We start from the raw sequence: 26,531 nt of genomic DNA, 5'->3' as shown, positions 1-26,531 counted from the left end.
GTTGTGTTTATTCTTAATTTGTTTTATTTTTTAAATGTGTGGGGAGTAAATACACATGTAGTGTGTGTGTGTGTATATATATATATATAAGAGAGCACTCACAAATTTTGTTGTGCGTGCGTTGTGCTGCTTATTTGAAGCTATTTGTTGCCAATGTAAAATAAGATCAACATTTCAGCCACAAATCTGATTTTTAGCAAATGTCTGATTTGGTAAAAGTCCGATTTGGCACTGAAACGTCAACCTTGCTTTGTATTCACACCAGACTTCTTGAATAAGGCAGAAAAACACCTGAATCACAAGACTTGTGAGGGCTCTCTTTCGTTTCTTAATTTTTCTGATCGGAGTTTAGCACTAGGCTAAGATTTTTGTATGGAGACTTTGAGTACCTTGCTCATGTGTTATATCTATATATCAGATAAGGTCATTCGTTGGGAGTATACCTCATACTTTGTTTAACCCCTTAACCCCTTAAGGACACAACTTCTGGAATAAAAGGGAATCATGACGGAATATTTTCGTCATGTGTCCTTAACCCCTTAAGGACACATGACATGTGTGACATGTCATGATTACCTTTTATTCCAGAAGTTTGGTCCTTAAGGGGTTAAGGACCAAACTTCTGGAATAAAAGGGAATCATGACATGTCACACATGTCATGTGTCCTTAAGGGGTTAAACATCTGTGTTTAGGGCAGTGATTTTTGCTAAGAAATCTGTCATTAAGTCATAGATATAGATATATAGACAGATAATATTAAAGTGGGATTTAGAGTTTGATTATAGCATAGTACAATGGCATTAGCTTGACTGTACTACTCATATTCTTGGCAAGGCTCATGATATGCCAGTGAGTCTTCTATATTTTGTTCCCTATAAACCCTGTTACCACAGGCCACCTCTTATTAGCTTGGCATCAACAACAGTTGGCAAGTCACAGTTTTGCCTCCTACCTGCTGCAGGTAAGTAATGTGTACAAATCAGGTTTGGTATACAAACTTTTTCAAGCCAAGCTTTTGTGGATATCTCTGCTGCAACATTCAGTATGTTTGAACCACTTGAAAGATATTCTAACCTACACGCTTGACCCTAATTCGGTGTTATAGGTGCGCCCGTTTCTGGAGTTTCTGTAGTCCCTGGAGCACTTCCTTTAATCATCCTGTAATAGATAATTTATTGCCATTAATGTTGTCTTGCAGATCAAAGAAAATACTTGACGGCAGAAGACAATTAGAGAAGAGACCGTAGAAGTATTAACCTGTTTACCTCGATGATGTTATGGATCCAATCCAAGAAGGATACTATCTTGGTGTATACACCAGGACGATTGGGCTCAGCACAACCCATTCCCCAACTCACTACTCCAACCAAGCGCCATGTGTAGTCTGTCTGACATACTAAGGGCCCACCACTGTCTCCCTGCAAGGATAAAAGGTTAGGGAAGGTCAAAGAACTGAGGAAAAGATCTATTCAACTTGTTTTTTTATCACTGCACAGTGTACATACAAAGACTAGAAACCACAATTGGCAAATGAAATACAGTTATCTATTTATGCTCATTCGCAATAACTAAATCATCTTACATTTAGGGATATGTACCGGAGCTGCTGGAGCTAGACACAAGATTAGAAGCAACGATGATGCTAAACTTTTGTTTCTGTCATTCTACTGAATACAATATTTGTAATAGATTATCATGTAACCAGGCTCTGTAATGTATTTAGCTTTGATTGACACTTCTTAGCGTTGAGGTGATTAACTTGTATTTGCATCACAATCGTCACACCATCATATTAGGCGTGGTGAAGCATAAAACAATTGAAGTGATACATTATTTTGATATTTTGATATAAGTGGAATAGGTGAAGTGGATTATTTTGGGAGTTGGTCGTTTTTAACAAGTGCTAGTTTAGCTGAACCCTAGAATGAGACAATCCGATGGCAGTGTCTCTGAATGGGGAGCATTTCAAATAAAATTAAAACATTTCTCATGTCCTTATAAAATTAAAAGTTTTTTCCATTTTAGGTGGAACATTATTTGTAAAGTTAGCATGAATTAGCCAGCTATCTTTCAAAGATAGTGATGTTAAAATAGGCATATCAACTGTGAGATAAATAATATCTAAATATTTTATGAAAGGAAAAATAAAACAACTTTAAACCCCTGTATAAATAAAACATACATATAGTGTACATACTAAAATCCATAGGGATGCATTTTGTAAACAACAATATTTAAAGGAACACTATAGTCACCTAAATTACTTTAGCTAAATAAAGCAGTTTTAGTGTATAGATCATTCCCCTGCAATTTCACTGCTCAATTCACTGTCATTTAGGAGTTAAATCACTTTGTTTCTGTTTATGCAGCCCTAGCCACACCTCCCCTGGCTGTGATTGACAGAGCCTGCATGAAAAAAAAAAACTGGTTTCACTTTCAAACAGATGTAATTTACCTTAAATAATTGTATCTCAATCTCTAAATTGAACTTTAATCACATACAGGAGGCTCTTGCAGGGTCTAGCAAGCTATTAACATAGCAGGGGATAAGAAAATCTTAATTAAACAGAACTTGCAATAAGGAAAGCCTAAATAGAGCTCTCTTTACAGGAAGTGTTTATGGAAGGCTGTGCAAGTCACATGCAGGGAGGTGTGACTAGGGTTCATAAACAAAGGATTTAACTCCTAAATGGCAGAGGATTGAGCAGTGAGGCTGCAGGGGCATGTTCTATACACCAAAACTGCTTCATTAAGCTAAAGTTGTTCAGGTGACTATAGTGTCCCTTTAAAATAACTTTTCATAACTGGTTAGATTTTTTTAATTTGTTTATTGATCCGGTGATTAGAGTAGAGTTGCTGTAGTCTATGATTTTAAAGTTCATTGACACAAATCTCAGTAGTCAACCTTTTAATATTTGTCCAATTGACTTTATTTTTTATAAGACAGTGCATTTTTTTAAGATTATGTGATTTGGAAGCTTTTATACCTACACTGTTTATTCTGTGCATCTTTTATTTTATATTCTGAAAGAGTTAACTCTGCTAAGGTTCTTTTGCCGATATTTTTACTCACTCGTGTGTTTGCCTTCAGCAAACAGTGAAATGCTTTACTCCTTGTGAATTCAGTGGCCATTACATAGTTTTGCTGGAAGTTGTTTATTGAGCACAGAGACTGAAGGAACTCAAGGGAGCTCGATAAATATATGTCAAGGATGTCCGGTACTTAATAGTAGCAAAGGTTACGTTGAATATACAGAAATTGGTGTTTAGGAGCTGATTAAATCACCAATGAAAGTTAATTAGCAACTCCTGGGGAACTGTAATTAGAATGAGACAAGTAATGATATTGACTTAAATAAAAAAAAAATCCATAGAAATAAAATAACATGATATATATTACACATTGGGAAGTTGTAAGACAGATTGCAACGTATTTATCTCAAAGGGACATTGCAGATCACTTAAGCATTTCAGCAAGCTGAAGTGCTTTATGCGTGAAGAGTGTGTCCTCGTTTTTTCATTTAACAAAAAGTGCAGATGTCAATAGATATTGGCACTTTTCTAAATTAAGCTGGTTACGCCCCCTTTCTGTCAATCAGACAACAGGCCCTATTACTTCCTGGTTTGATTAACTCAGTGGAGCTTCAGGAGGCAGCAATGCACCTGCCTTAAAAACACTTCTCATTGAGCTGCAATTGGGAAGTCTGTTATTGGACAGTCACAGAAAGTTTGTGCATAGTGGGGGAGGCGAGCAGCTTTTGCAAGTTTTTTTTAGATATAGTCCAATGAAAAAAATGCAGTGAGTTTTTTTTTATCTCTAAACTGTCCTCTTTTGCTGTCTTTGCTTCACTTAGGAGACTGGGGGGAACAACTTCCGTCATTGTTCGACAAAGTGCAAGATTTGTACCAAAGTATATACAAAAGTCATGGCAACAGTTGCATCAAAATACATCTTTGTATAATGTTGCAATAATCTCTACAAAAGGCCTAACTTTCATAAAAACAAATTTATTTATTTTTTTAAATGCTCTTGAAATGTGTCATGTACTGAAAACAGGATGATATTCTTATTTTTGCTGCCATAAGACAAGCTGTTTCAATAGAAATCAATAGAGCACAGCTTATCGAATCCTCTAACATGATATTAAATAACAAAAAAACATTTTATAATTCAGGAAATTGAGAACTAGTAAGGAAGCGGATGGTGTCTATATCTGTGTCTGTAGTAGAAATGAGTGGTTCTGTGATACAGAACGACCTTTCACCCCCAGCTCCATTGTGCTGCACAACAAAATAGTAATTTAATGTATTAACTATAAGGTTGTATTTTGAACGTGCATTCAGTGGAGCTGTGTGGGCACAGACTGTATACATTTCTACAGTAATATTACTGTATTTACAACATGCAAACGCAACATCCAACAAACCAGCCAGTTCAGGTATGTCAAGTGTTCCAGCTCAAGCACACCTGGTGCAACTAATGCAGTCCTTGATCAGGTGTGCTTCAGTCAACATCTGTTTTGCATATTTAAGCTGTGAGGAATTCTATTCAGGGGGTTGAATAATTTTGAGACTGTAGAAGTCAATATAACTTGCATTTTCAGTTGAATCAAGGGAAACAACTTGAAGCGTTCATTGTTCAATTCACTCTAACGCTTGCTCCGTGGTGGTCGTTTGTACAAATTAACTTGCGAATGGTCCTCAGCGATACTTAGCCACGACCGTTATGGGACCTTTTCGGCTAGGTGACTTCGCGGTTCCCGGTCATCTTGGTCTGGTGCTATGACCCCCTCGCCGACATGCCAGGACAGCGCTTTTTGGAGGGAAGGTGCCAGAGACTGTGAGGGACAATCTCTCTCTGAGAGTCAGGAGGAGCACCCCGTATTTCGCCTGCAGGATCCCCTGAAAGTTGACCGGCCAAAGCACTAATCGCTCTGGAACTATTTTAGGCATGGACCACGTGTGCAGCCAGTCAGAACTTTGCTCCAGTGGCAAATCCACTACACTGCATGGATCTGAGCGCTTTTTTGACAACTTGGATGTTCAGATCAGGGCTATTTGGCTTAAAGCACTGCAGTTTCCCCGGCTCCAGATAGAAACTGATCCTTGGCAGAGGTACCCAACCGGGGTACAGGAAGCTCTGAAAAACCTTGGAAAGCAAAGTTCTATTCCCCAAAAAATCATTCTTTAGCCAGCGAATTCGCATCCTCAAAACTTCAAACAAGAACAGAATAAAGACAAGCTAAATTGCAGCCACTCTATTTTTTATTACATAGTTATTGACTCGATATTTCAGAAAAATATTTTTGAATATAATTATTGACCTACAGGCGGTGATGGAACTACCGCGGTCGCAGCTGCGACCAGGCCCATCACTCCAGGGGGCCCTATGCCTTGCGAAACCCTACGACCGTGTGCCCGCCGCCATGTGTTGTGGCCCCGGCCCACGCGGTTTTACCACCGGGCCGCAATGAAGGGGCCCATCGGGTGGCCCCGGTAAGTTCTGCGCTTTAACAGCGTGACCTGACCCTCTCTGATGATGTCAGACGCTGGGAGGAATTTACTGCCCTGGTCACTTCCTCCCAGCAACCACTGGGAGCTGCACGGGAGGAGGAAGGAGTGGGAACTCTGACTCCCATCAGCCTGTGTCAGTGGACCCCAGAGAAGTCACCCTCCTGCACCTAAAAAGTAGGAAACAGGAGAGTGACTTAAACATTTTGCATGTGTGTGTGTTAGTGTATGTGTGTCTGTCTGTGTGTGTATCTGTATGTATGTGTCTGTCTGTATGTATGTGTCTCTGTATGTGTCTCTGTCTGTCTGTATGTATGTGTGTGTCTGTGTGTATGTGTCTGTATGTATGTATGTGTGTGTATGCCTGTCTGTATGTATGTGTCTCTGTCTGTATGCATGTGTGTCTGTGTGCATGTGTCTGTATGTATGTGTGTCTGTGTATATGGACCTGTATGCATGTGTGTGTGTGTCTGTTTGTATGTTTCTCTATGTATGTATGTGTCTGTGTGGGTGTCTGCATGTGTATCTGTGTGTATGTGTCTCTGTGTATGTGTGTCTGTATGTATGTATCTCTGTGTGTGTCTGTATGTATTTATGCATATCTGTATGTATGTATGTGTGTGTGTTTGTATGTTTGTATGTATGGGTCTGTGTGTTTGTATGTGTGTGTGTGTGTCTACATGTCTGTGTGTATGTATGTGTGTCTGTATGTATAGGTCTGTGTGTATGTGTGTGTGTTTGTATGTGTGTGTATGTGTGTCTGTATGTATGTGTTTGTGTGTCCGTGTGTATGTATGTGTGTGTCTACATGTATGTGTGCCTGTATGTGTGTGTGTGTGTGTGTGTCTATGTGTGTTGGTGCATGTGTATCTGTTTGTCTGCATATGTGTGTGTGTGGGGGGACCTATTGGGTGGTGGGTAGACATATGGGGGGAGCCCCAGGGCAATTTTCCCCACAGTTTCTAGTTACGCCTCTGCCTACAGGCTTATTATCTTAATGCTGAATTGTAAAAAAATTAAATCTGAATTGTGGAATGAAGGCTAAAGTATCTCATCGGGAAGCATTATCCAACTAAGCTGTGGTCACAGCTTGACAATTTAAGCCTGAATTTTTCAATTCAAAATTGTAATTTGCTGCAAATTTTTTTATTGGAGTTTAGTGAAATTTGGCATTTAGGTAATCAGAACATTTTGTGTTTAACAATACATAGCTCAATTGCTCACCTGGCAGGCGTCAACTTTGCCATCCAAGTATCCTGCGCAAAGCATTCTTGGAGTAATATCACCATTGTAGATGCAAGAGCTGTTGCATTTCTTTGTGCTAATAATGGGAACCATTGCTTCTTTCAGACTCCGAGGCATGTGAGCTACGCAGAATAAAAAAGACAAGTAATATATTGCACTAAAACATATTTTTTCTTCTTTTTCTTTTGGCACTTTAGAAAACAAGGAAATATAGAACTTTAGAAAACAATCAGAATTTTTTTTTCAATATTCATTTTTGACTTGCATAGAAACAAATCAAGGACATTTGTAAACATCAGAAAAGCAATCAAGGTACATAGAAATATCCCTCAAAGGACAATCAAATTGTTTGTTGAACAGGACCAATACAACACAGTGAATCAGATTTTTTTTAATCATACCCAAACACATTTTAAATTGAAACATTCTAGATTTATATATGGAATGTGTCACATTTCTATTTCACTATAGACCTACAGATAGATAGATAGACAGACAGATAGATAGAACAGGGAGCTCATTGAGCCATAACCCAAGCAAGGGGCATAAACACTTGTGGTGCCCCTTTATTAGTGAATAGTACCTCTCAAGTGTACCTTTTCACACAGAACAGTCCTAATTTGGCTTTTCTGTCCTCAGTCATTCCTCTTGTATGTTGCTTTTTGAGGACATCAAAGTAAATGCCCGAAACACACAGTGCAAACAAAACACTGAGCACACTTGGAGCTTCACAAGAACACAATGTCACCCGGTCACTGGCAAATCCAACTCTTTCATCTTACATACTATGCTGCCCAAATCACCTAATTTTGGACACGCAACATCTCAACAGAACTTTACTTATAAAATATTAACAATGATCTTTTATGGAGACTTTAAATGAATAATTATTTTTGTATTCATGGTATTTCCTGACTATTCTGAAAACTGATGTCCTGACTTTGTCAATTATTTTGTTACTTTTATTGTCGAAACCCTATGATAATCTACCTCCTTATTGCCTTTGTTCACCCTATCTTTTAAACTATCTGAATGTATTGCATTAGAGTTACACTCCAGACACCATAACCACCACACTCAGCAGTGGCTATGGTGCCAGGAGTGCTATGTACTCTCCTAGGGTAAGCAATCAAACTGTCTAAAAGTGTTTGAGAGCTAACTTGGGATTCTCTGGGTGCTGGTCGAATCCTCCCATTAGCTCCACTGAACCAAGCCTTGCTGTGCAGGAGCTTCTGGGACACAAATGATGGAAACTGGCACCCAGAAAATCCCAGATAAGTTGTCACATCAACATCAATTTTACTAATTACCCTAGCAGAGCACAATGGCACAGTAGTAGTTATGTTGCTTGGAGAAAACTCTATAGTCCGATAATAATCATCCCTGTTTCTCTTTATCTATTTAGTTCCTAATTTGTCATGACATATGTTTGCATGTCAGGCGATACTATCCTAACACAACTACAGCATGCCAACATGCATTTTTCTGTGCACCTTGAGAATAGCTGTTCTAGAAGACATCTTTTTTTGAAGGTTCTGAAGACATTGTCTCCCATTTGTTATGGCAGTATTTTTACCTCTTGTGTGTTTTATTCCACTATATAAGTTAATGAACTGTATTGTTGCTTATATACCATGACTATTAAAGTGGTAGAAGCATATAAAACATTTTTTGCAGTCCTGCAATAATGAATCAGCAGAGTTGTTCATCTATCAACACTGGACCGTGATTGATGGCCCATAATTAATGGCTGAATGACGGATCCATCCCTAATTGCTGACTGAAACTACTAGATAATTTGGGAGGAAAATGTGTCAGAAAGGCTGTACAAAGCTGTTTATTACAGCAAATACTTTCTACGTTATTCAGTAAATTGAAGATTATATTAGCTTTAGTGTAAATCTTAATTTTAGTAATGACAGGAGGCGAATATTTGCAAATCTTTCTTTACTGAAAACTCCAGCAGCATAGAAACATAACAACAATCAGAAAAAAGTTATGATGCCCATAAAAGGCCCTGTCTATGACATCACTTCCTCTTTCTTTGAAGCAAAACAATAAATAATAACAAGAAGCATGATCATATTACGTCAACAGTTCAACAACATATTAGAATATCCAACTCCAGTAGTTCCGCGATGCAGAAGTGTGGAAGGTGAATCTTTGTCTCGATGAGAAGACGTTCACGCTGCAAGAAAAAGAAAAAAGGTGAAAGGTCTCTGGCGTGATAACTTGTCCGCATACAATAAGCATTAAGCATCTGATATACCGACGAACATTAGAACGTGAAACATATTAATATATATTAATTCTAAAGCAATGATATTTAAGAATCTATCAACACAACATAATTCAAGGTTCGTGTCTAATATTCAACATATACAAGACCCTCAAGATACAGGTCTAAGTAGCAAACATACAAACCATAATGTACTTACCTTCCTGAACATAAAGGACATATTCTGTTCAACACGAGAAACATGGGAGGGATCCTATAGGGTGGGAAATATTCGCCTCCTGTCATTACTAAAATTAAGATTATTAGTACACTAAAGCTAATATAATCTTCAATTTTACCACATGACAGGAGGCTTCATATTTGCATTTTTAAAGCTTTGAATTGACCAATGTGAAGAAAGCATGAGATGTGTGCCGAAATAGAACGTTCTAAACGTACACTCCCGCGTTCAGTCCGCGCAGCGTATAATGTCGGCTAGGGAAGCGTCGGCCGAAAAGGCCTGTGAGGCCGTCGCTCCCCTGACCGAGTGGGCTCCGAAACAAGGTTCGACGCCCGCTAAAGACAATAGACAGCAGACCCATCTGGCCAGTGTTGCGGTAGGCGCCGGTCCATGAGTGTTCACGTAAGAAGTCAGGAGGTGACCCGTTGAATGAGTACAAAGGGGGGGTAGTGGTATCGGTATACCCCATTAGCGTTCTGACCACGCATAGTGTGGTGTCTGACACCAAGTATGGGTATGACACAGAAGACGAATCGGGCTTAGTTCGTCTCGACATGGTAAAGGTAACCCCGTCTGGTGTGAGAGAAACCATCCGTATCACAAGCCCTAATGTCCGCCAACCGTCTAAATGAGGCAAGGCATAATAAGAGGGCTAGTTTGGCTGAAAATTTGTTTCAGTGACAAACAAGGATTGTGCCGTGGTCTCGATAATTCGGCACCCCGTAGTAGTCGGCAAACCAGTGTATTTTGACCTACTGGTCTGCCCTGTACCGGAACGTGCGCCGTCGATATGGCGGCCTGGAGCCTACGAGTCCCATAGGAGGTCTAGTTGATGCAATGGGTCGTGGATTGACAAGGAGCCCCTGAAATCGTCCAGGCCACTAATGCCAGTTGTCCTTCCATGACAAGGGAGTGGGCTTCCCCTCGAGGTCCCGTCGGAAGTAGAGGGAAGGTAGGGAGTAGTAGAGGGTCTTCGTGAGACATCCCCAGGTGATCCGGGAAACCACGGTTGGCCCTGCCTGAGGGGTGTCATGAGCAGGAGCGATATCTTGTGGGTGCATGTGTATCGAAGCACCTTTGCTATTGTGGAGAACGGCTGTTTCATGCTTGTAGGGGTTCATCCACTGTTTCGCATCCGGAGGAAGAGTTCAAAGATCGATTTGCCAACCCAAGTTTGTATGTGAAGTAATCACCAGTGAAATACCGTCCTCACTTCTGCTGACAGTGGGATCCAGTGGTCGTATGAGTGACCGGTGCGGACGTATCTTGCCACAAGTCATTGCATGGCCCTGTAGTGTAGTGGGCCAGGGAATATCGCTTATATCGCTTAATATCGTATGGAGGAGGAGAGGAGGAGAGGAATTCCATAATCCGGCGAGTATCCTGAGAGGAATCGCATCCAACCTTAAAGCGTGTCTGACAGCTATCCTTATAGAGGCGATCTGTGCCGTAGACCGGCGCGGAACATAGTTCTCCAAGCCGATGTCGAAAACGAGGAACCGGCCCGACTCAGACGGAGAAGCGATCTTTGTCTGTGTACTTACAAAAAACACATGGAGTCCAGAAAGTGAACGACAAATTTGTCTGCAACCGTAGCCTGGATTCGTAAAGGAGCAGCAAGTCTTGCAAACCAGTCGTTATCGCTTAGGAGGTCTCGTAGAAGATGAATGTCCTCCATCTCGAAGCGGTTGTATACCAAGTAGGAGTTCCATTGATGTAGTCTCCTGGCTTCTTCTTGACCAGGAAAAATTCTGCTGAGGAGGCCTTCCCCTCTGGAGCATGTTGAATTGCGCCCTTCTTGAAGATGGTGCAGATTTCCTTGTCCACGAGGTGTTCCTGTTCCGTCAGCATGCGTAATGGAGGTGAAGGGGTGACCTGAACGGCTGTGATAAAACTCCATGACATAGCCTTGTACTGTCTGAAGGACCCAGATGGCTTTGGTAATCGCCTCCCCATTCTGTAAAACAGAGACAGGTTGCCATAAAATTGGAAACAGTTAGTTATGTAGGTTGACTCACTAGTAGATGAAGCGGATGGGGTCCGTTGTGTAGTAGATGGGAGAAAAATGAGGATTGTGAATACGATCTGGGACCTGTCGCCCAGAAGCGGCTGGTGGTTCGGTTCCGTTACCGACCAGTCCTCCCAAAACAACCTTTCCCCATGTGGGTGTGGAAGACTTGTTTTAGCAAGGTTTGGGTTTAATTTAGTGTGGTGAATAAATTCACGTGTTTCTTGCGTTCTGCAATGAACACTACGTCAAATAGTAGGCCTTGTGCTTCTGGGCCGAAATCATGTCGTTCCTAAGTCCAATAGTGTTGTCGATGCGGACCAGTACAGATTTGCGTCTTTCAGCGCATAGTGCGTCATTGGCGTTGTCCAGGAGGCATATCGAGCAGTGAGCCATTCTCTTATGGTGTTAGGGTTGAGTTGTGTACCCTGGTTGAGCACCAGATCCACAAAATAGAGCATCTTTGCAATTAGGCCTGGTAAATCAAGTACTTTATAGTGTGTCGACCTCAGGCCTTTCTCCCCACCATCGCGGGGTTTCGTCCCGAGCGTGCAATGAAGACTACCACAGTGTTGTTGAGCCCGGGCGCAACTGCCACTTGTCTGGTAGCAGTGGTCTGGGGTATTCGGTCTTGAGGCGTGCATTTACTTCCATCCCCAGAGGATTGCGCAGCCCATAGTGTCCGTCCAGGAACGCTCCGTCTTTGGTTACTCTGGTTTAGTGCCGCTACTGCTATCTCTTCCTCAGCCGCCGTCACAGAGTAAGGTTACCCTAACGTACTTAGAGGAAGTGTGGGGTAGGTCTTGTCATTCCACTTCCTCAGACGGCGAGCTGTCTTCGTGTCGCTCATCCACCATGTCCAAAGTACGTGGTGGGCAATAGTCTTCTTAGTCGGAAGATTGTGGCGGACGGGGTTTGGATACCCGATGCTCCACCTAATTGGTCTGTTTGATGGACGCCTTGCCCTTGACCTTAGTGGCAGGGGGGCTGGAGCCCTTCCCTTGCCGTTCGACTCGAAGGTTTGTGGGCCTGAGGTCTCCATTAAGCGGTGTGGGGCAGAGCTCATAACAGAACCTTCTCCACTGAGGCCGCTACTGCAGCGTTTATCATTGCCTAGAAATCTTGGAAAGGGTGAGAGTGTCCATCATGACTCATTCCCGACCTATTGGGAGATAGTGGTAGTCAGTGGGAGTAGTGCCTGAGGGTCAGCACGTAGGGGGTGCCAGACTCCTGGTAGAATTGGGGATCACCCAGGTAAAACAGTCTGAATTGCCTGCTGTATTTGTCTGAGAGTATAAATACTCGTGCCAAGTGTAGAGGGGTCACCTCCATTAGATTAATCTGGCTACTGAGAGTCGCGGTGCAGGCGCGACTGACTGGTAGTGGTGTTGGTCTGGTTAGCCGGGTTCACCACAAATGTACGCCAGAGCTGTATGCACGGTTTTTAATTATACAGGCTATTATAGAGGCGCGTGGGGCCTGTCTCCATAAGGTCTGCAGTCGCAGGACCCACGTCTATTCGGCTGGGTTCACTCCAGGTGGTGTGCCATGAAAAATTACCCAGAGGACACCCACGTTCAATATGTACACTAGGCACAGAAAATATACATATATGCATCCCTGTGAAGGGTACACCAGAATACATTCAGTTTCCTTAGTGATCCTGCCGTCAAATCGTATCCAGCATGGTACTGTTGCTTTAATGTAAAACTGACAGGCGGTGTTTAAACATCCATATATGCCTGTATTAATCAGTGGTAAAGTTGAGGCGTAGGCCTCCGTGCATATGATCGGGGTTCACCCCGAGTGGCGTGCCGTGGTAAACCAGAGGACACCCACATAAAAGGTAATGGTCTGCCAGTGACCTTGCATGCATATCTGGGGGGTCACCCCAGGTGGTGTGCCATGAAAAAAATACCCAGAGGACACCCACATAAATTTGTACCGTCAGGTACAGTAATATAATATGACCCTCTGTAGGGTACAATAATGTAATATAATATGCCCTTTGTAGGGTACAGTAACACAATATGCCCTTTTTGTAGGGTACAGTGGTATAGTTGGTCCTGTTATAGGTACAGCATATGTGTTGTATAACAACTGTGATCTAGTATGGCTTCACAATAATACATAGATTGTGTGCATGCTCAACATGTAATCATCCAGTGTAAGGCACCATGAGAGATATATCCATGAGAATAAAAAATAATTGTATGAATAAATGAATGTGACTAGAGAAGGGGACCCTTGAAGGGGTTAATACAGATGCAGGGCGCGTGATCAGGTGATTCCCGATCCGCCGTGCGAGCAGGGAAGGCGGCCGTCGTGGGTCTAGCGAGCCGTGAGATCCAAGACGGCCGCGTGTGGCAGAGAATACTCACTTGCGGTCGTGAGTGAGAAAAAACGTGGCGAAAAAGAGGCAATTACCGCCCCGGCCACCCTCCACCCGTCCCCACACAGTCCCCTGAGTGTCAGCAGGGCAGGTCCGCGCGGTGAGCGCGGCAGGACAGCCGTGACGCCCGCGGACCGCCCGACCAGAAACAGATAATAAGAGAGCCAGATAACATAGTGAATGATAGGAGATACACTGAATGTGGTGGTATAGGGAGACAGGTACAGATAGCCAGGTGCAGCAGATGGATAAATATTTAGTATAAAATGAGAATAGAGTAAAAATCATATAAATATACCAGAGAGGTAAAAATACTCTGACCTGTTGTAGGCTGGAGCAGCAAAGAAAGAGGAAGTGATGTCATAGACAGGGCCTTTTATAGGCATCATAACTTTTTTCTGATTGGTTGTTATGTTTCTATGCTGCTAGAGTTTTCAGTAAAGAAAGATATGCAAATATGAAGCCTCCTGTCATGTGGTAAAATTCTTTATTGTGCTGTACTAAAAACTAAATTGAAAAATGTAAGTTAAATTTGCCAAGCTATGTCTATAACGGAGTTTTAGAATTTTTTTTACACTTTGTGTTTTGGCTTTTAATTCACTTCAATTCGGTTTTAGTGAATAAATCATCTGAGTTTTTGGTAAGCATATACATATATATTGATATAGAAATTACTTCTGTCATACTAATGGAATGATTTGGGACTTCTATAAGGTGTCTACTTACAGCTGTCCGGGTGAATGTGGCCCCATCCTGAGACCCAGCACTCTGTACCGGCTGCAAATTCTTGGTCATACTGAGGTAGACACACCGGGCGCACGCTGTCTGTGCATAAAACATATTGTTTAGTTAATGAATCAAAGGTCAGAGGTCAAAGGTCACAATCAACTACTAAATCTAGATAGATTAGAAGCACATCTTACCTTTGTGTATCTGAACAAGCTAAAACGTGAGTTTGGTGTGTATCTAGATTGAGTTAAAGGCGGACTAGATGATGAACATTAAATGGCAACACCCCAGTTAGGGTAAATAATTGGGAACTGTCTAAATGAAACAACAGAATGTCTTTATGTGATTCATTATAAGCCCTTTTGTAGGAGCTACACTAGCATTGTAATTATTTATTTATATGTTTGTGATGATGAAGTATGCTACCATAGCCCTATAAAATGTTTACCAAAGCCACATCAAGCATACACAGTGCTTTCTCCTTTACAGCTTCTATAATTAATGATTTTTTTGTAATAATTAAGTGATTAATTTATAGACACCCTGTATGAACAGTCAGATAACCCATCATAACGTTTTTACTATACAACTAATTAAGTGGGTTACTAGTGCTGTACCAGAAGTTCCATCAGAGCATCATTGTCCCCTTGCTGAACAAAATCTCAAATTAAATTAGAGTAAATTTCAGGAAGCCAGCTTGGTTAAAACAGAACCCTTAGGAATATTTTGCATATTCTGGTTCTGAAACAGGTCCATATAGAAATCTAGAAATTCTACAACCATATACCATTTTCCTAAGATATACCCAATTGATTCATGTATTTTTAAGCAGTGACTTCGACCTTTATAGATCAGTAAAGGTAGCCATTTTGAATTTACTAATTCATTTAATCAGTTTAAAGCCTGACATTTTAACATTTTCTATTTCTTCACCTTGAAAAAAATCTGACCTGAATAATTTAACGGTTTTTCCAGTTTCATCATTGCAATGTCATAATCATGGCTCCGTTCCTCATACTTCTGGTGGTGGATGATCTTCTCTACGGTGGAAGCTGGTGTGTTCTGTCTCATGGAACTGTGGCTGACCATGCCTGAATATATAGACCAACTGGACAACTGTGGAGACCTATAGCTTAAAATAGGGAATTTGATAATTGCTGTAGAACACAAAGAAAATGTAGAAACACTTAGAAACATTTTTAAATTTTTTCCAACTATTTCCAGGTGGATCCAAGAAGTGATTTTTCAAAATAAATCATCAAATAGGTTAGTGCTATACACTGTTTTCCATGCAGATGTCATTTCATGACAATCCTCCTATTTGCATGCTAGGGAAAGACCAAAAGCTGGCACAGATTTCTGGGTATTGCAGTCCTATAGCCGTAGGACAGCATTTGTGCTTCATGCAGTCTAATATAATGCATAAGATTAACTTTGGTGGCTGTGATGAGTTTATCCAAAGTTACACCACAACCATTACATCATGGAAATTACACCTCCTATCCACTCACAGGATTATCCATCTGATCCACCACTACACTTCTAGTGGCCTTATAACAATGATTAATGCTGATTCATTTCAATGTTATAATATATAAATATATACAGGAACAGTTCAAGGCCCACAGGGATGGCCACCCCATTGTGTTCACGGGAAAGGAGTGTATGTGTGTAGGGGATGTATTGTGTGTTTGCAGGGAATTTTTTGAGTGTGCATCAGTGAATGTGAAAGGGAGGAAATATGTGTGAGGGATGCAGTGTGTTTGAGTAAGGATGTGTTTTTGTGTAAAGGATTCAGGTTTAATGTAAGGGAGGAGGTATGTGTATAGTGGATGAAGTGTATGTGGGTTTGTAAAAGGGAAGCAACTGTGTGGCGGAACCAGCCTCGCCACTGGGCATTGAAGAAGAAGACTGGGCATTGAAGAAGTTTGCCAGCTTCCTGCCATGTGACTATGGCCCCTGGGATGTATTGCCCTTTAAGGAACTGATTTGGGGCTTATGGACTTGTATTGGACTGTATTGGACTGTGTATAGCCCTTTAAGAACTGTATTTGGGCATAATGGATTTTTATTGTGCTGTTTCTGGCCCTTTAAGTACTTTTGGAAAGGACCTGCAGTTTTGGCATGGCACTTCGGATGCAGCCGAAGTGCCGAAGTAGTCAAAGTGGCCGCCATTAGAAAACCGAACACGTGGCGGCGGCCATTTTAATTCATTCGAATGCAGTCAGCGGTGTGTGCCGTCAAACTCATAGAACTAAAATCAGCTACAGAACGGCACGAACACCGCTGAAGTTTTACCTTCCCTGGTACTAATGCATTCGACAGTTCATTCGACAGTTCATTCGACAGTTCATTCGACAGTTCATTCGACAGTTCGACAATTCGAATGAACTGTCGTTTGTCTGTTTGAACTGACTTTAACATGGGAAATAGACCGGCCGCACAGCCTGATTCTCTGGAACTGTTTTGGGCATGAAAATGTGCTTGCGGTCGGTCAAAGGTGACTTATATCTATCTCCCAAACGGCTGAACGGATTTGAATGATTTTTGGGTATGTTTGTATTTGAAAGATGCTGATTAATAACTTTTATCAATATTGGATGTATAGTTTTAGAATTATGAAAGTTGGGTAAAAAGTATGTTTTAAACTGTACGGCTAATTGTGTTACCTCTCAGGCTAAGGGGAGGAAATGTGCGGGATGTAACCAGTGTGGGATTGGGTAATTGATAATTGTCTGTGGGCGTCTCCCTTGCACGGGAGAATTGCATAAAAGCAGAGTGTGTGTCATTAAAAACCTGAGTTCTACTTCATCCTCAATTTAGAGTGTCGTCTCTTATTGGGGGAATCTGCTACAAGGGATTGCTATGCTTGTCATACTCCATTGCTAAATCACTACTAAGCTCTTGTAAGAGCTTGTTCCTGCCTTGCTCTTTGGAGGAGTCTACAGGGGTTATGGTGTCGGCTGGAGTGCTTGGAGTCCTCAGGAAGCGCTAGGAGCATCCATCAACGGAGGTACCCAGTCGGGGTGCCATGTGATCCGTTACAAACTGCAATTGCAAATTTACAATCCTACTATAGCTAAAGTCAAAGCAAATCTTTTTCCGTTATCCCGACCAGTCTCCATACATTAAAAAACAATGTGTAATGCCACATATGTATCTGTTTACACCCAGGAGAGGAACTTAAATGACAACTGCAGTAAATCAATAACTTTTCTAATGCTCTTACTGGAACCAAGACATTGAGTTTGAATAAAGTGTGTATTTAAGTGGAAGCATGCAATTTACTCTCAATCAGATCATGTGAACTTGACTTGCATTGCCAAATAGAATTCTACTCTTGTTGTCATTATGCATCAAGACCTACTTGTGTACACAGTGTGCAGCAGTTATGATCCACTGATGAGCCACGATAGAGCCACCACAGACGTGTCTGTTGTTAAGATATAGACTGACCTGCCATGGCCAACGACCTAGTGCAACATCACTTCCCCCAATAATTCGGGAAGCTTTAGAGCGAGATCCACATTCTACGGTAAAATAAATGTTTTAAGAGAGGTTATCTTGGTGCAAGTGCATCATCTTAAAGTGAAAAACATGAATCTGTATCGGTGAGATCAGTAATACAAATCAACATTATATATTATATATAAGTCCTGCTGAATCTTCAGAGCAGAGACTGGGCCCCTTAAAACCGCATTAACACCCAGCACTCCCAAGCAACCAAGTCCTGCTGAATCTTCAGAGCAGAGACTGGGCCCCTTAAAACAGCATTAACACCCAGCACTCCCAAGCAACCAAGTCCTGCTGAATCTTCAGAGCAGAGACTGGGCCCCTTAAAACCGCATTAACACCCAGCACTCCCAAGCAACCAAGTCCTGCTGAATCTTCAGAGCAGAGGTATCATCTCTGGAAGATCTACTCAAGAATACCTGTATTACTGTTTCCTTTAAACTCTTATTTTAAAATTGTGTTCTATTCCATCTCCCTCCCTATACTATCACTACTTAATTGATACCTATATCTCCCATCCCGATCTTCTGTTCTTGTTTTGCTTAAAGCTGCTGTGATCATGTCATTTTATGTTCATTCTTTAAGACTTTTTGTTAATTGTTTGTTTACCTAGTGTTACTACTCACTGATAATCTTGTAAATTTATGTTCATGGTTTATGACTTTCACCTATCTGATCCTTCCTATCTTTTTATCCCAAATGTTATCTCCTTTTAGTTTCTCATCTCTAATTAATTACCTCAATAGCCCCATGTCTCCCCACCCATAATAGTGTGTTTTATTTCTTTTTTTTTTTTTTTTTTTTAACCTCAGACCTTATATTTCAGACTGGGCCCCTTAAAACAGCATTAACACCCAGCACTCCCAAGCAACCAAGTCCTGCTGAATCTTCAGAGCAGAGGTATCATCTCTGGAAGATTGCCCACCCACCCCATGGTCGACAACTTACTTATAGATAGTGCACATCAGCTGGTTTCCTTAACACACCAATCAAATCACTAAACCTCTCCTCACCTGAATTTATTTAACACACTGCATCCTTACATTGGTTTAATCACTCATTGATATTTGTGTGTTTGTATATATGATCTACATATCTATATAATACACATTTTTTTCTAATGTTCTCCCTTCTATTTTTCACTTTAACACTAACTTCTCTGATCACTAAAATATCCCTATCCTTTCACTCACCTGTCCCTAGCAACACCATAATTATTACTTCCACCTTACTCCCCTCCCCTCTCTATTCATCCCATGCACTCTACACATACCTTTCCAGCCTATCTCCACCAACTCCTCCCAAATCCTCTACATACATACCCTCCCACAAAACTTTCAAATCCTACTCCCACCTTCACTTCCTTTCTATCCTTCTGCTCCTAGCTGCTGGTGATGTCTCTCCTAACCCCGGCCCCCTCACAACAAACTCAGCACATACTAACCCAAGGATCCACACTAATCTCATACCCATCTCATGTTCCTCTAAATCCTCCTTCAATACTGCCCTCTGGAACGCACGCTCTGTTTGCAATATAACTAAATCCACTGCTGTCCATGACTTCTTCATCTCTCGTTCTATAGATTTACTAGCCATAACAGAAACCTGGCTCTCCCCCTCTGACACTGCCACCCCTGCATCTTTGTCCTTCGGTGGTCTCCAACTTACCCACAACCCAAGAAACTCTGAATGTAAAGGTGGTGGTGTTGGGTTTCTCCTCTCCCCTCACTGCTCTTTTAAACCTCTTCCCACCCCCCCTTCTCTCTCTTTCCCATCATTTGAAATACACTCAATTCGCCTTTTCAAACCCTTCTCTGCTAACATTGCTGTTATTTACCGCCCCCCTGGTTCCCCTCTTCTCTTCCTTGACCACTTTGCTGCCTGGCTACCCTATTTCCTCTCTTCTAACATTCCATCCCTAATTCTCGGGGACTTCAATATTCCTATAAACCCACCTTTGACCTCTGCAGCCACCAAACTACTTTCAATGACTTCCTCCCTCGGGCTATCGCAGTGGGCAGATTCTCCCACCCATGTAGCTGGCAATACCCTTGACCTAATCTTCACTTATGCATGTACAGTAACCAATATCTGCAACACTCCATATCCACTCTCTGATCACCACCTCTTATCATTTGCTCTCACATACCCCCTCACCCAAAAACCTCAGCCTAACCCCCCTCAACTCAGGAGGGACCTTAATTCTCTTGATCTCCAACAGTTGTCAGCTGACATTGATTCACAACTGCTGTCCATCCCTTCCCTCTCCTGTCCTTCACAGGCCATCTCCATATATAACTCTACTCTTACATCTGCCTTGAACACTGCAGCGCCACTCCAAACAAGCACCTCGAGGAGGACCCGCCCCCAACCATGGCATACTAAATCAACGCGCTACCTGCAAAGATGCTCCCGTTGTGCTGAACGCTCCTGGAGGAAGTCTCGTACACAATCAGACTTTCTCCATTATAGATTCATATTGTGTTCATACAGTGCAGCCCTTGCCCTTGCCAAACAGTCCTATTTTTCCGCTCTCATTAGTTCATGTTCCCGCAACCCCAGGCGTCTCTTTCACACCTTTAATTCTCTTCTTCGCCCTGCTGTGGCCACCCCCAAAACTAACCTTACTGCTGATAACTTCGCATGTTACTTCACTGACAAGATTGAACAGCTAAGGAAAGAATTCTCCCCTCCTTGCCTTTCTGTTTCTCAATCACACATAGATCATGCCTTTCCTACCCTTCAGACATTCTCCCCAGCTACTGACCAAGAGGTGGCTGCTCTTCTTTGCTCCTCTCGCCCCACCACTTGCCCGCTCGATCCTGTCCCATCTCACCTTATTAGATCTCTCTCCACTTGTCTCGTGCCTTCTCTAACACACATCTTCAACTGCTCGCTCTCCTCTGGCATCGTCCCTGCTGACCTTAAACATGCCACTGTAGTACCTATACTAAAAAAACCATCCCTCGACCCATCCACCCCCTCTAACTACCGTCCCATATCCCTGCTCCCTTTTTCCTCAAAGCTTCTGGAAAGACTTGTCTTTACCCGTGTGTCTCATTTCCTCAATTCCAACTCTCTCCTTGACCCTCTTCAATCTGGCTTCCGCCCTCTCCACTCTACAGAGACTGCCCTTATCAAAGTTACTAACGACCTAATCGCAGCTAAATCCAAAGGCCACTACTCCATACTAATTCTTCTTGACCTCTCAGCGGCCTTTGACACCGTTGATCATGCTCTCCTTCTTCAAACTCTTCAATCGCTTGGTCTCTGTGACTCTGTCCTCTCATGGTTTTCCTCTTATCTCTCCCAACGCTCATTCAGTGTCTCCTTTTCTAATCATACCTCCTCCCCTTGCCCTGTCTCAGTTGGAGTTCCCCAAGGCTCCGTCCTTGGTCCCCTTCTATTTTCTCTTTATACTGCCTCTCTTGGCAAACTTATTACCTCTTTTGGATTTCACTACCACCTGTACGCTGATGACACCCAGCTATATCTCTCCTCCCCGGACCTCTCCCCTGCCGTCCTGCAACGTGTCACTGCTTGCCTTTCTTCCATCTCTGACTGGATGTCCTCCCGCTTTCTGAAACTCAATCTCTCAAAAACTGAGCTCCTTGTCTTTCCTCCTCCTAATACTGATCCTCCTCTTTCGCTCTCCCTCCAAGTTTGTGGTACCAACATCAGTCCATCCTTGCAAGCGCGCTGTCTTGGCGTCATACTTGACTCTGGTCTCACCTTTGAGCCTCACATCCAGCATGTTGCCAAATCCTGTAGATTCCATCTTAAAAACATAGCCCGCATCCGCCCCTTTCTTGCACCAGATACTACCAAGGAGCTTGTCCATGCTCTAGTAATTTCCCGCATGGATTATTGTAACCCTCTCCTGATTGGTCTCCCCAATAGCCGTACTGCACCCTTACAGTCCGTAATGAATGCTGCTGCTAGATTGATTTTCCTCTCTAGTCGTTTCTCTCACACCTCACCCCTCTGCCAGTCCTTACATTGGCTTCCTGTATGCTATAGGAGTCAATTCAAGGTACTAACTCACACCTATAAAGCACTGAACAACTCTAGCCCCTCTTATATCTCCTCACAGATCCATAGGTATGTCCCTTCTCGGTCTCTCCGTTCTGCCCGTGACCACCTCCTGTCCGTTGTCCGCACTCGTACGGCCAACTCGCGCTTGCAGGACTTCTCACGGGCGGCTCCCTTCCTATGGAATAGCCTGCCTACCGCCATCAGACTCTCCCCTAGTCTTGCATCTTTTAAGAAGTGCCTTAAAACCCATCTCTTTAGGAAAGCTTATGGCCTCCAAGACTAACCCTTACCTCACATACCTGTCTCTTGCCCTCTCCTAAAGGGCAGCCCACCTTATTTGATTGTAAATTCCTGTCCTAATGTGTTTTACACCCCACCTCCTATAGAATGTACGCTCGTTTGAGCAGGGTCCTCTTCAACCTATTGTTCCTGTAAGTTTATTTGTAATTGTCCTATTTATAGTTAAATCCCCCTCTCATAATATTGTAAAGCGCTACGGAATCTGTTGGCGTTATATAAATGGCAATAATAAATAAATAAATATTATTAACATTTCACTGATTAACCAGTCATCAGAGGAGAAGGGAAGCAGTTCATGCACATTTGAAGCTTTATGAGTGCACATAAAAACATTATAACGCTACTCCTTGAAAAAAAATCTACAAATATTAAAAATAGATACATTCTTTTAAAGAATAAGTTTACACTTTATTACTGAGTAGCAATTTCCCCATAGATTTCAATATACAGGTTAAGTTTTATGTTGCATTACAGCAGTGGTGTATCCTGGTTTTGTGCTGCCCTAGGCAGGACAAAACTCAGGCGCCCCTCTCCCCCCCCCCCGCGCCACCCCACCCAACCCTTCCCCCCCGTCCCGCCTTCTAAATACACACACACATTCACTGACAGATACGCATACACTAGCTAACAGACACACACACTCACAGGCAAACACACTCACACTAACAGACACACACAGTCAGACACATACACACTCACTAGCAGACACATACACACTCACTAGCAGACACACACACACACTCACTAGCAGACACACACACACACTCACTAACAGACACACACACACACACACAGTCAGACACACACACAGTCAGACACACACACACTAACAGACACACACACATTAACAGACACACACACAGTCAGACACACACACACAGTCAGACACACACACACACACACTGTCAGACACACACACAGTCAGACACACACACACACACACACACACAGTCAGACACACACACACACACACACACAGTCAGACACACACACACACACACACAGTCAGACAAACACACACAGTCAGACAAACACACACATTAACATATATATAGATTTTTTTTAATTTAACCTACCCCCCAGCCTCCTTACCTTTGGGAATGCTGGGGGGGTCTCTTTCTCCCTGGTGGTCCAGTGGCTGCCGGCCGGGCGTGCAGGCTGCTGTGCGCTGGCGAGGGAGCTCTTCCTCTGAGCTCTCTGCTCAGCTCCCTCGCGCGCTGCAGAGTGAGGCTGGGAGCCAGAAGATGACGTCATATTCCGGCTCCCAGCCTCACTCTGCGGCGCGCGAGGGAGCTGAGCAGAGCGCTCAGAGGAAGAGCTCCCTCGCCAGCCGCCCGACCGGCAGCCTTGTTAGCCGCAAGGCTAACAAGGCATTTGCCCATGGCATTTGGGGGCGGCGTTTTTTGCCGCCCCCTGGAAAATGCCGCCCAAGGCAAATGCCGCCCAAGGCAAATGCCTTGTTTGCCTTGCGGCTAAAACGCCCCTGCATTACAGAGAACTCATTAAGCCCAGTTTACCTACCTCTCTGCTCCAGTGACGGTCTTCACCTGGTGGAGAAACTAAAGTCTCTGCCTTGGCTTTAGACAGCTTCCCTAAGTCATCTAGAAAGACTACCAGTCCTTCTCTACTCCCTTATAGTTATTAAGCCATATATTTTTAAAAATATAATTTAATTGCAAATTGTTTAATAAAAATAAAAAATAATGTTTTCATAGGGAGAAAATCCTATACCCAAACAAGCAGCATGAATTTAAATGTAACGTGTTGCTCACTTATTAACTTTATGAGCTCGTAGTAAATAACAGTCAAACATTTCATAGAACATTAGAGGATATCTTTCTTTACTGATGTTTATACCGCAAGAATAAATAAATACAATATATATATATATATATATATATATATATATATATATATATATATATATATATATATTTATTTATATATATATATATTTAAAAATATTAAAAAATATTAAAAAAATCTTGCACTCCATATAGTAGAAAAAGTACTTGCACGGTGCTTATAAAGCAAAATGTGGATCAATTTCAAAAGGATAGCACTCTCAGGACTCTGACGTAAAATTTAACTTTTAATTATATCAAAGTAAAAAAAATCGACGTTTCAGTCTGCTATTCACAGACTTTCATCAGGATTGATGAATCCTGATGAAAGTCTGTGAATAGCAGACTGAAACGTCGATTTTTTTTACTTTGATATAATTAAAAGTTAATTAAAAAGTTAATTAAAAGTTAAATTTTACGTCAGAGTCCTGAGAGTGCTATCCTTTTGAAATTGATCTATATATATATATATATTAAATCTTATCTAATTGTATAGCTATTTTTAATGAGTCAGCACTCTAAAACGATTAAATTGACACTAAATTGTATAAACCCAAGTATAGGAATATTTGAATATAAGTTACTAAAAAATATGTTTAACTCACAAATGATAGGGCTATATGAATAAAATACTTATTTTCAAACAATATAATTACTTTTAAGCTGAATGTAACTTCCTTGTAATTTTCCATGTATAATTCAGAGGTTTCTATATATTTTATTGATGTTTATTCCCTTAAGTGAGTTGACTTCTAACAGTTATGTTAAAGTGGCCATGTAGCAAAAAAAAAATCTCTAATTCAGCTGAGCTGTTAAAAATGTTTAAAGTCAGCTGTTTTAACCCAACGTTTGCAAGCTGGCTATAATCTAACCATAATTTACTGTTTACTGACTAAAGTCCTTTGAGAATAACCAGCAGCTCACTAATTGATATAGTAATTCTTAGAGCAAAACATTCCAAAACCAAAACATTCCTTAAAAGACACCAGCAATTCAGGTTTTGTCACTACCCCCTTTTGTCACCTTCTATGGTTTTTGCATATTTTGCATTTATTTTATTCTTTATTTTTCTTCTTTTACACATGATAAGAATCATGGGACCATGCAAATTATGCAGAGCAATATAATGTCCGAGAAATGGGCTACAATGAATGCTGACACTTACCTGAACACTTTAGGGCGACAATATGACCAGAGATGCAACCATACCTGAACAACAGAATACAAAAATATAACACTACATATTATAGAGTTTTCACCGTCTTTTGAAAAAATAAATAAATAAAATACTACAAAATATACAGTACAATTAGATCTTGAGATCCCTTTAAGTCAATAATTGTAGCAAAAATAAGCTATAAATGTAATTTATTAAATAGGTATCATAAATGTACAATGGTCTGTATCTTGCAGTTGATAACAGTTATGGCTGGTGAGTATTAAAAACAAAACTAATCATTTTAAAGGTTTTTCATATTGTAAAACCAACATCAATCAGTCTAGAAACACACTAAGAATATCAAAAGTCAGAAGTAATTCAAATGTATAATTAGCCAGAAATTATTAGAGGTTAAGATATCTATGGATCCTGTCTATCTGTGAAATTTAGAACAGATACATGCTTGCTATTAGTTTACTTTTCTATATACATTTTCTTATTACAGAGTTAATTTGAACTCTGGGAACATTCAATGTACGGTAATTAAATGCACCAGCAACCTATCAGAAAGCAGGTTGGATTTTACAATATTTTAACAGATCTTTGCCTAGATCCACTTTCTGTAAAATGTGATGAATCTTTCCACATCGACAAGAAACAACCAAATGTTCTAGATACGTGTCATGTTGTTTAATAGGAAATACAATTGTAACAAGGGGTGTATGGTCATTTAAGTCATAGTGAATTCTGTTTATAGTGACAGCACGACACCATTATGTCAGATATGACAATAAAGAGAAACCACCCATAACAAATACTTTTATGTATGTTCATAAAATAGAACCGCATTACATGCAGTATTGATATAATGTCATATGGTTCTGATATCTTTAACCTGAAACAGACATGAGATTAGGAATGTAGGGTGACATGTGGAGGATTCAGACTGGGGATATGAGGAGCTTTGATGTGACAGTGGAGAAAATGAGAACCTTGAAGACCTATCGGATAGCTCTACTTAATCTCAAATGTTGGCCACCACTTGTAGACTGTCTTCAACTTTTACCAAGTCTATTTATAGTAATTCGCTTTTAAATGATGTCCCTTTTATACACAGTATGCAATTCATTCATAGTAGACTCTTAAACTTAGATAACACTTTTCTTTAAATTTCTTTCTGTATTTTATGACCAGTAGAAGTTAATACAACTCTGTTTCCTGGCCTCTTAATAAAAAATGAAATAGAAAATATAGGTTTGCTGAGCTACACAATAATTATTCAAAGACATCTCCAGCCTACAGACAGGTATCTAGCTATCATTTAGAGTATACTTG

The 26,531-nt window shown here is 41.3% G+C and overlaps 1 protein-coding gene across 1 annotated transcript in view; it reads right to left on the bottom strand.

The window, feature by feature from the left end:
- Positions 1-698: 698 nt before the first annotated feature.
- Positions 699-26,531, bottom strand: part of TMPRSS5 (transmembrane serine protease 5) — a 49,781-nt gene continuing 23,948 nt past the window's right edge. Inside the window, exons 5-11 of the mRNA XM_063435764.1 lie at positions 25,203-25,246; positions 17,713-17,875; positions 15,296-15,477; positions 14,343-14,441; positions 6,737-6,879; positions 1,267-1,419; positions 699-1,159 (exon numbers count right to left, since the gene is read on the bottom strand). Of these exons, the coding sequence (XP_063291834.1) occupies positions 1,151-1,159; positions 1,267-1,419; positions 6,737-6,879; positions 14,343-14,441; positions 15,296-15,477; positions 17,713-17,875; positions 25,203-25,246 (793 nt within the window). The 3' untranslated portion in view covers positions 699-1,150. The remainder of the gene's footprint in view (positions 1,160-1,266; positions 1,420-6,736; positions 6,880-14,342; positions 14,442-15,295; positions 15,478-17,712; positions 17,876-25,202; positions 25,247-26,531) is intronic.

This window comes from Pelobates fuscus, chromosome 11 (genome assembly GCF_036172605.1).
Source record: "Pelobates fuscus isolate aPelFus1 chromosome 11, aPelFus1.pri, whole genome shotgun sequence".
In the NCBI taxonomy this organism is placed as follows: domain Eukaryota; kingdom Metazoa; phylum Chordata; class Amphibia; order Anura; family Pelobatidae; genus Pelobates; species Pelobates fuscus.
This window is presented reverse-complemented; position numbering and strand designations above follow the sequence as displayed.